This window comes from Condylura cristata, unplaced genomic scaffold, assembly GCF_000260355.1.
Source record: "Condylura cristata isolate star-nosed mole 26May11 unplaced genomic scaffold, ConCri1.0 scaffold00022, whole genome shotgun sequence".
Lineage (NCBI taxonomy): Eukaryota > Metazoa > Chordata > Mammalia > Eulipotyphla > Talpidae > Condylura > Condylura cristata.
The window spans coordinates 6,066,378-6,077,138 of record NW_004567123.1 but is presented as its reverse complement, the minus strand read 5'-3'; the positions used below and the strand labels follow the sequence as shown (position 1 = coordinate 6,077,138).

The 10,761-nt window shown below is 40.6% G+C and overlaps 2 protein-coding genes across 2 annotated transcripts in view; both read left to right on the top strand.

Annotated features, from left to right (window-relative positions):
- Window positions 1-1,459: 1,459 nt before the first annotated feature.
- PET117 (PET117 homolog (S. cerevisiae)) lies at window positions 1,460-2,966 on the top strand. Its single transcript, XM_004687150.2, has 2 exons — window positions 1,460-1,618; window positions 2,791-2,966. The coding sequence occupies exons 1-2, from the start codon at window positions 1,523-1,525 to the stop codon at window positions 2,938-2,940; spliced, it is 246 nt and encodes an 81-aa protein (XP_004687207.1). The 5' UTR covers window positions 1,460-1,522; the 3' UTR covers window positions 2,941-2,966.
- A 249-nt stretch (window positions 2,967-3,215) lies between these two features.
- CSRP2BP (CSRP2 binding protein) overlaps window positions 3,216-10,761 on the top strand; it is a 28,785-nt gene continuing 21,239 nt past the window's right edge. Inside the window, exons 1-3 of the mRNA XM_004687149.2 lie at window positions 3,216-3,499; window positions 5,038-5,156; window positions 6,476-6,597. Coding sequence (XP_004687206.1) covers window positions 3,241-3,499; window positions 5,038-5,156; window positions 6,476-6,597 — 500 coding nt within the window. The 5' untranslated portion in view covers window positions 3,216-3,240. The remainder of the gene's footprint in view (window positions 3,500-5,037; window positions 5,157-6,475; window positions 6,598-10,761) is intronic.

Genomic DNA, 10,761 nt, shown 5'->3' with positions numbered 1-10,761 from the left:
GTGTCCTTACATGGTAGAAAAAGCAAGCTCTAGCCTTGTCTCATTTTAGAAGGACCGTATTCCCACTATGGGGGTTCCTCACTCATGATTTCATCTAAGTCCAATTACCCAACCTTGATTTCAACATAGGATTATAAATATTTACATAGATAACCCACTTTTTGATTGTTACTGTTAACACATAAGGGATTTTTTAAATAATAAAAATGCTTTTTAAGAAAAACTGAAAAAAATTGTCACAATAGGATGGATGAAAGCATACAGCTGTTTTCCCACTAACAGGGAAAAATAACTAGAGTTCACTATAAGTAAAAGAGATGGTAGTTATTTTCTTTTAGAAAAATGTGTGAATATGCTCTGAGTTAAACTGCTTAAACTCCAAGCTCTATTATTAGGGCAGAAACCCTGTTTTCAAATCCAATGATACATTTCCCTCTGCTTTAGGAAAATGCTGCTGAACGAATGACATTTGAAAAAGGCTTTTAAAAATTTATTACACTTCTTAGAGAAAAATCCTCACTTCATGCCATTTAGACTGCCACGACAGAGACTGGGATAGCAAAAATGAATGTGGAAGAAGCTCTTGGTTGAGGCTAACAGAGACCCAGTCCTAACGCTAACCAGTATTGCCCATTAGATATTCTGCAGTTTCTGGAAAACCTAGAAAAAGTAAAGAGTGGCGTTCTGCATAATGCCTTACGCCATTTTCAACACTCTGCTTCTTTCTATCACTATGTTCCCAGTGACGTGGACTTCAGGAATTCCGTCTAATTTATAGGTAACTGAGGCTCTAAGGGTGCAATAGTGCAAGATGACACCCACAACGAGAGCAGCGGGAACCAGCGCTTTTCGTACCTGGAGGCAAGGTGTCGCTGCCCAGTTGTATCTCGTCAGTTAGAAGACGTTTCGATTTTCAGAAAAATCAGAGCTTAAACAACCAGCCCAAAGGGCCAAAGCAAATGCAGGTGAATCCCCAAGAAAATTCCATCTCCTGGTGGTACTTCCCACACACAAGGAGCAAAAATAAAAAGGCTGCGTTTGGTGACGCTGGTTTTGAGCAAAGCATCTAGGTCAGCTGGGCAATCAGAAGCGACCGGTATGCGAGAGGGGTTTGCAAGGTCACCTCTTGAGAATCCCGCGCCTCCAGAAGCCTCCCACCACAGCGGAGATTAAAATGAGGTGGTTCTGGAATAGCAGCCACACGCCCTGGCAAAGTGCGGGAGCCAATCTTGGAAGCAAACTCTTTAAAATTAAAATTAGAGGTCTACTACCCTATAACCCGCAGAGTGGGCAGGGAGTCCTCTCGGTTATAACGCCCCACCGGATGCTGCCCCTTCTACGGAGCGGGATCCCTGTTCGGCTTTCGATTGCTAGTGCCTGGTAGCTGCCGGCAGCGCACGCGGCGGGTAGGGCTCTGCGCTCGAGGGATTGAGCCTGGCTGGCAAAGGCGGCGACGCGGGATCGGTGGCGGCCTTGGGGCCTGGGGCGGTGGGAGGGGGCGGCCTCGGCGGCCGGCGCGGGGATGTCTAGGCGCTCGAAGGCGGTGCTCGGCCTCTCGGTGCTGCTGACGACGGCCACCGTGGTCGGAGTGCATCTGAAGCAGCGGCTCGACCAGCAGGTCGGTGTCACATGATCGTTTCTTCCAGGCCAGCGCGGCGGCCTCGGGCCCCCGATCACTCACCGCGTGGGTTCCCGCGTCTCCACTTCTTTCCTCTGGCGCTCTCACCTCTGTCCTCTCCGCGGCGGAACGGCCGGATACCCCGACCCCTTTCGCGACTGCGCGGGGCCGTGGTCTCCTGGGCCCCGCGCGCTGCAGGGCGGCCGCGTGCTTCTGGAGGCCCGGGTCACCCCGGCTGCTGGCCGGCGCCCTCGAGCCCGGCGCCGCGAGGTCGCAAGCCCGGGAGGTGCGGAGGGAGGGTCGGGGACCGCGGTTTGTTTTCTAGTCTCTGCCAGCTTCAGTGAAACGAACCTTTTAGCTAGTACTTGGGTCTCTACAAAGTAGAGGCGGGGAGGGGTTTTTTTGGGGTGCATTCAGCAAGTTACGGCTTCTTCCCAGCCCAGGACCTAAGTTGGGCCTGAGCAATCGCGGTGCTCTTGATTTTGTCTGTAATAGAGTGGGGTTCCCCACCCAGAAAGAATCTCATCTTAGGTCCAGCCAGGATCACATGCAGTAATTTTCTACTTGTCTTTAGTGTTGATCAAAGTAACTACCATCGATGGACCTTTATTTCTGTGGTAGTAGCATTCTTGATGTTTCTTTTTTTTTCCCTTTTAGTAGCATTCTTTCCCCTCCCTGTTAGTAATTCTATATAATTTTCACTTTACATACTAGAAGAAGTCAGGCTTTTATACTGCATTTTTACAGTTGGTTTAAGTTTTAATAACTTTTTTTCTTTGATGTTTATTGTTTAGCTAATTGCTAGCAGGAAAGTTATTATAGTCATTCTCATTTTAAAGCATATACCAGTTAACCTTTTACAATGCAATGTGATGGCGGTATTTCCTTTTTAAATCATTTCCCATCGAGCTTTCTGTACTACATGTTCAAGAATTTCTTGAGCAATGGCTAAGTTGTCATTTCAGTGATAATGTGAAAGTACACTACTAGATTAATTTGTTGATTTCTTTATTACATTTTACATATGTACAGAAACTTGAAATAGTAATTGGGTATTTGGAGTCTGAAAGTTTAAGTGATTTTCCATGGCACTGTTATTTGGATCTGAATGTCACAAAGCTGGGAACCACCTGTTCAGGGTATTACTGAAGTCTGTGTCTTACGTTTTTTAGAGACTTCATGACGGAGTGATCAGAGACATTGAGAGACAGAATCGGAAAAAAGAAAATATTCGTCTTTTGGGAGAACAGATTATTTTGACTGAGCAACTTGAAGCAGAAAGAGAGAAGATGTTATTGGCAAAAGGATCTCAAAAAACATGACGTGAATGTGATATATTGCTGGGACGAATGGTGTTAATTCTGTTTGTGTGAGAGAGTGTGTTGATGGAGAATAGCTTAGTGAGATCTTCAACAATTTTTTGTCACTGTCCTTTTGAATTTGATCAGAAAAGGGATAATGGATCTGATATTCTAAATAGTTGCTATAGAAAATCCTTATGTGATAAATATTCTTCTGAAGCGTTTCTGTTGTGTGTGATCCCGATAAAGCCCCTTTAAAATTGGTGTCTAGAACTTAGGATTGTTACTGAAAAGCACTTCTGCACCTGTGCACCGAGAGGGATGGATAGTAACATCCACCTGAGTAGTTTGATAAGCCGCCATGATGATGAAGCCACACGAACATCTACCTCAGAAGGACTGGAGGAAGGTGAAGTGGAAGGGGAGACTCTCCTGATTGTGGAGTCGGAGGATCAGGCTTCTGTGGACTTATCTCATGATCAGAGCGGGGATTCACTCAATAGTGATGAAGGTGATGTGTCCTGGATGGAGGAACAGCTGTCCTACTTCTGTGACAAGTGCCAAAAATGGATACCGGCGAGTAAGGAGCTTCTCAATTCCTTTGATTTGACAATTCCTATGTGAAGGTTTGTTTTTCTAACCTGTAAAATAGCCCTAAATAAAAGATAATTATATTACTAGCTTAGCTTATTAATTACAATTTTATATAAAACAGATGTGTACTAATAAAAATACTGTCAACCTCTACCACATTGTTAAATCAACGTTCTTGATGATAACCCAATAAATATTAGAAAATTGGAAATCTTCTGTTAAGAATTTTTTTCTATCAGGAGCATGGATTTGGAACAAAATGGAAGGCCCATTATAGAATTAAAGATTTCCTCAAAACCACTGCTAATACTTAACCTACAGGGGAACTACTGTTGTATGTTGATGTTAAATTAGAATTAATTTAGTTTAAAAGTGTTTTGGAACCTATTTCTAGGACCATTCTTGTTTTTCATTTGCTGGCCTTGATCTACTGGCCAGAGATACACACCAATGTTCCCCTGGTACCTTAGTCTTTCAACTGTATCTTTTCAACTGCCAGCTTTGTAGCTCTAAAGGTGTATGCTTTGCCAGCCATCCTAAGTCTTCACCAAACAAGCCCAAAATGTCCTACATACTAAGTTTCCACTTCTGAGCTATCTCTGCTTAGTAATTCAGGTTTCTGTTGAAAATCTCAGAGGCTAGCTTCTTTATCCTCTCTTTAGTATCCTATCCCCACATTTGTAGTTAGGATTCTCCACCAACAGTTCTCATCCCTGGGACATTGCACATTTTAATTTCCTCTCTGGAAAGTAGATCTTTATGGCTTCCATCCCCTCCGTTGCTCCAAACACAACAGGTACCTCTCTTCACCTGGTCAGGTCTGTCACACGTCAGGCCCCCTATACGCCCCTCTTTTTCTAGCTCTCCTACCTTTCTGATACAGACTGAATACCCTTTTTATGTGCCCTACAATGCATGTCACACATTGGTCCACTTCTGGTTTTCCTGTCTCATCAACATGAACATCAACATCATGTGGGGACCTATAAAAAACTTATAGGGCCCTGCCCTAGTTCCAGAGATTGATCCATTTTGTGTGGGGTTGGCCCAGGCATATTAAAAAGTACAAAACAAATCTGGATGATTCTGGTGCCCAGTGAGGATGAAGCAGCACTACTGTTGTGATTACCTCTGTCCTTGTATGCCATCCTCTCAGAATAATTATACCGCGAAGAGTAGGCACTATCTTGAGCATTTCTTCCCTGTACTGACCCCAGTGACTATTACATGGTACAGCTCATATTTTTTGAAACAAAAAATGCATGAAGAGACCCCCAGAGGACTCAGACATGTTAACAGTTGAGAAATCCAGTGGGAATTTTAGAGAAAACATTTTAGTGGGCATACGCTTGAAGCTAGAAGAATAGAAATTCACTCCCCCACTTCATCATGCTACCTTGGGTTAACTTAAAAAAAAAAAAATAGAAAAGCATGTGCAACTAGGTAAATCTGTTTGGACAGATTAAGCCTTTGAAATACTATTGGTCTAGATAAAACTGATGTGCCTTTCTGTTTTTCTCCTAGGTCAACTGAGGGATCAGCTCAGTTACCTTAAGGGTGATAACTTCTTTAGGTTTACCTGTTCTGATTGCTCCGAAGATGGCAAGGAGCAGTATGAAAGACTGAAGCTGACATGGCAGCAAGTGAGTAAAAAGTTCTTACTGTAGAATTCACGAGTTTGTCCCCCCAAGGAATTTCTGATTTGCTTCAGGATGTTCCTTATGGAAAGCATTATTTAAGTATTCTTTTCTTAGGTTCTCTGACTCCTTTTCAAGTCACTTGCCCATATCAGTCATTTTTATTAGATTGCAGACATAGTTTTGAATAGCTTGTATAGTTTCAACATTACGTAACTACGAAATTTATGTAGATGCAGAGAGATGTTTAGGACAGTCACTGAAAATATTAAATGTGATAATTTCTTCTTGATGATGGATTCAAAGTGATTTTTTTTTAAAGATTTATTTATGCATACAGAACTGGGGTACAGGCCAGAGGTGCAGGGGCGGTGAGAGGATTCACCAGAGAGTGGGGAGCAGAACAAGCAGATGGATGAAGTACACTGCTGAGGGGAGCAGCGGGAGGGTCAGGAGAGGTCTGCCACACCATGTGGATCACCTCTGGGGTGGGCAGGTTTCGAACTCATGCTGAAGTCGCTTTAGCTTCTTAGTGCTGCAGTTTAATCCGCTGTGCCACCAGGGTAGCCCCCAAAGTGATTTTTAATTACTTTTTCCCTATTACTAAAATTTTTTACAGTGAACATATTTATCTAACATGGTTAGACTAAATTAGGAGTTTTCACATTGAGCGCTAGGGAGTGTCTTAGAGTCTTCTAAGAATGGGTTGAACAGCCAGACCTTTTGGATCCTTGCCCATTATCTAATGGCTAATAACATGTGAATGAAGATTTCCACAGCTAAAAACTTGCTGATAGCTGAGTAAATGGTGTCTTAATGTTTTTAGTTTTGAAATTCCGAATCTTTTGTTTTCCCTCTCTAAATAGCTTAAAAGTTTACATGTATGGGGTGATTTATAAAATACTAATAAAGTTTAGCCCTGTCAGTCAGAAAATGCTGACTGGAACAGGCACTTAAAGCTTCCTGATGTCCAGTGGTTAAGTTTGTATTGTGCTGTATTATGTGTGATGGAGAGATAGAGGATGGAGGGGGTTGCTTAGGACAGTGGCTCGTTGTCATAATCAGGTCCAGCACACAGCATTCCTGCATGACCTGCATATATAAACATGCAAGGAACAACTCCACATAGTAAAATGCATTAGTGATATTCATTTAATAAAAGTAAAAAAGGAAGTGAAATTCAGAATTTCAGTATTCAGAATATTCACCCTTTGTTTTACCTCCTCTGTTCCCCAACATTCCTACTCAGAATAGAACTTTCCCTTCTAAATGGTAACAGCCTTAATCATGCTTATCTCCCAGCCCTTATTTCCTTTGTGTTTCAGGTTGTCATGTTGGCAATGTACAATTTATCTCTGGAAGGAAGTGGGCGTCAAGGTTATTTCAGGTGGAAAGAAGATATCTGTGCTTTCATTGAGAAACATTGGACCTTTTTATTGGGGAATAGGTAATGTGATTAAAAAAAAATCTTATCTAAATGGAGATAATGAAGTATATGTGATTTGACACAGTCTAATGCACATCCTTATAGAATAAGAGCATTTACTTGTGGCAGTAACGGAAATTTTTGATCCTGATAATTACTTTTTTTTTTTTTAAAGATTTATTTATTTATGCCTACAGAACTGGGGTACAGACCAGAGATGCAGGGATGGTGTGAGGACTCACCAAAGACAGAGTGGGGAGCAGAACAGGCAGATCGACGAAGTACACTGCTGAGGGGAGCAGCGGGCGGGTCAGGAGAGGTCTGCTGGGCCATGTGGGTCACCTCTGGGTGAGGGATTGAACTTGTGCTGAAGCAACTGCGCCAGCTTGCAGAGCTGCAGGGCAGTGCTAACTCGTTGTACCACCAGGGAGGATCCAATAATTACCTTTTTTTTTTAAGATTTATTTATTTATTTATTCATACAGAACTGGGGTACAGGCCAGAGATGAGGAAGGTGACAGAATTCACCAGGGACACAGTGGGGAGCAGAACAGGCAGATCTATGAAGTACACTGCTGAGGGGAGCAGCGGGCTGGTCAGGAGAGGTCTGCCATGCCATGTGATCACCTCCGGGGCAGGCGGGGATGGGGCAGGCCGGGATCAAACTCATGCGGAAGTGGCTTAAGCTTCTTAGTGCAGTGCTTTAACCCGCTGCGCCACCAGGGAGGACCCCAATAATTACTTTTTAAGTAAAAAAACTTGTTTGTGGTACCTCCCTGGTGGCGCAGCCGGTTAAAGCTCAGCACTAGGAAGCTAAAGCCGCTTCCACATGAGTTCAGTCCCCTCCCCAGAGGAGACCACATGACGTGGCAGACCTCTCCTGACCCGCCTGCTGCTCCCCTCAGCAGTGTTCTTTGTCAGTTGGCCTGTTCTGCTCCCCACTTTGTGGTGAATCCTTTTACCGCTTCTGCACCTCTGGCCTGTGCCCCAGTTCTGTATGCATAAATAAATAAAGCTTTAAAAGAAAAAACTTGTTTGTGAAAAATCATAATGAAAGCATATTATTAAACATGTAGGTTTCCATAATTTTCTCATCCTATATCCAGACAAAACTGGGTTTTGCTATGTACAAAGAGATTTTGAAGAAATTCTTAGAATGTTAAAAAAAATCCAGTGTTTTGGCTGGTTAATAGATGAATAACTATTTGAGGATACAGGATTTTCAGATACTATTGAAATAAGTGCCTATTGGGAGGTCAGAAAAAGAAAGATAATGGCAGTTATTAACTGTACCCATTTAAATATCTTTTCTTTAATAGAGGCTTTTTTTTTTAAGATTTATTTATATGTAGAAGTACTGGGGTATAGGCCAGAGGTAGAGGGTATGAGAGGATTTACCAGCAATAGAGTGGGAAGCAGCAGAACAGGCACATTTACTGAAATACACTGTAAGGGGAGCAACGGGCAAGACAGGTACATTCTATCTGTCTGCTGTGCCATGCATGGGTTAACTCCCTGGCCAGGGGTTGAACTCAGGCTTTCATGATGATAGCACAGAGACTTAGGCCACCAACAAAGCTCTAGAGCCTTGTGTTATTAGTACCTGACATTTCTGGTGCTGAAAGGTAGAAACTGTTACATATTTTTTAGTGTCATATTGCAGAGTAGAGTCTAGGCATGCCACAAGACATGTCTCATTCATCTTTCTTTTCATGGTGGCACTTTGAGTTTGCTGCCTGGTGCTCCTCTTCGGTGTCTGTTTTATTCATCAGATTTAGGGATGCCAGTGTGCACGGGCTTTGAGCCATATGTCGTAATTAAGGGTCAATATGGATCAAACATGATCTTTACTGCTATTAGGGATTAGTGAATTAAGAATTCTTTTTGAGATCCAATGTGATATTCACAATTTTTCCATACTTGGGTCGATATAGACATGATAAAGGCTGAGCACCTGAGGTCACAGCAGGGAATTTGTACCTATTCTCACTCTGAGCTCACAGCAGCCTTGTTTCTCCCCGATGCTGAGATGTCAGAGCTCTGTGAATGTTACCAGAGCTCAGAGAGGCTGTTGAAAGGAGGGACGACCTTCTGAAGGTTTGCTGTGAGGAAAAATAGAATAGATTAGTACATTTTTACAAAAGGAGTTATTTTTGTTCTTGAGTTATTTAGTAGTACTAAGAAAAGAATTGACAGTATAACTGGTTCTTTTTCTTAAGAAAGGAAATCTGTTGTCTTAGTTTAATGATGTAGCACTATTTATGGAACTTAATATATCCCATTTATAAGGCACAAAGAAGGGAATAAACTGATAAAATTAGATCTTGGAATGTTTTCATGATTTGTCAGTGGTGTTCTGTTCAGTGGATTGTCTTCTAGAAGCGAATGGATTTAAATAGCCTATTTTTAAGAATATTGCTGTATTTTAACCAAGTCTTCAGTTGTTTTATTTGTTCATTTCTAGAGCATGTTCTGAGAGAAACCAGCTCAAGGTTTTTCTTTTTAATATTTCTACTGAAAGGCATTAATGATTCTCCAACTTCTATATAGTTTAATCATCAAACTAGTGATTTCTAGCCTTATTGGTATATCACTTGAATTATCATTTGCTTATTCATAATTTTTAAAAGAAACCTCAAATCATCATCACTATTAGAAAAACCTTGTCATTTACTATAATGTAACTATAAAAATAAGTGCACTAAAAATAAAGCAGTGCTGTAGTATTTGCAGTTAACAAAGATAGCCATTTCTCATTTGCCAAGGAATCTGTATACTGTATAATACAGTTTTAAACTTTAATATATTTTCTTCCAGATGTTTACCGCTTTTTCTCTTATGCCTTTAGTGTTTCATTAAAGTTTAAATGTATAAAAGTTTATTTTAGGGCTAATCTAAATAACTTTATATAACTATTGTAGAAACAAGTTGAAAATCACACAAAAGCTGCCATTTAATTGTCATTTTATACGTGACTATTTAATCTGCCTTTATAGTTCTGACTTCTGATCTTTGGTTATTACAGAGAATATTACTGACTTGTAAAGAATTTAAAATTTTTTTTCCATTACCATATTTTATTTAAGATGCACATTTTTTTCCCAAATTTTCGTATCTCTGACAACTGACTATCTTACAATAAGATGTGTGATAATTTAATGGGTAGCTAATTTCCTTTCCAACTTGTAAGTAAAATGGTATATCTTAAAGTCAGTGAATCTTATATTTAATGAAATATGATAAAGCATATTCATAATGTTTAAAATTCAGCAGATCAGACAGTTCACCAAAAAGGATATCCAGAAGGCCAGAATATACATGGGAAAATGTATATCATTGCTTCTAGTAAGGGAAATAGAGTTTAAAACCACAGTGAGATCTTACACCCACTGAGATTGCCATGTATTAAAAAGACTCTTCAACAAATGCTGGATAAGACATGGAAAAAGAAACTTCTTTATATACTTGGTGAGAATGTAAATCCTGCAACCATTTTGGAAGTGATGTGGCTATATCTTTAAGAAACTAAAAATGGAAATACTATATAACCGGGCAGTCCCACTCCTGGGTCCTCTGTCCAAAGAATGTACATTCATCAATTCAAAAAATGTTAATACTTTATGATGTTTACTGCAGTATACCATTTACAATAGCTGGGACATGAAAGCAACCTAAATGTCCATTGGTAGAGGATTAGATCAAGGAAATGTGGTATATCCACATTACTATTCAGCCAAGAGGAAAAAGGAAGTACTGCCATTACAGCAGAATGGAAGGGATTGAAGTATAGTAAAGCAAATCAGAATGAAAAAGACAAATACTAAGCATTTACATAGCAGATGATTTAGCAAAACTGAATGCTTATAAAAATTAGCAGACATTAATAAATTAAGTGAGTCTTGTGAGATTGAAAAGAAGAAGAAAGAAGGAAGGGCAATGGGATAAAGGTGGTGGGAGGAAAATTTAAAAAGTCAAAAAGTACAGATCCTTCATTGAAAAAATAAAATTTGAAAATTAAATGATGAGCTATATAATGTCAGAATAGGAAGCACAAGAAATCTGTCCTTCCATGATAGTTGCCTTGGTAGAGTATCTGTTGAAGCTAATGTGGGATCTCTGGCTCCAGTGAAAACTTATAACTTCCAGAGAAAGGCTTGGATAAGTAAATAGTTAATTTAGGTCAGT

Excerpts from the sequence above, each read along its gene's own strand:
- PET117 (XM_004687150.2), top strand. The coding sequence starts at position 1,523 with ATGTCTAGGCGCTCGAAGGCGGTGCTCGGCCTCTCGGTGCTGCTGACG. Across the intron at positions 1,619-2,790 it reads AGCAGCGGCTCGACCAGCAG|AGACTTCATGACGGAGTGAT; the intron begins GTCGGTGTCACA and ends TACGTTTTTTAG.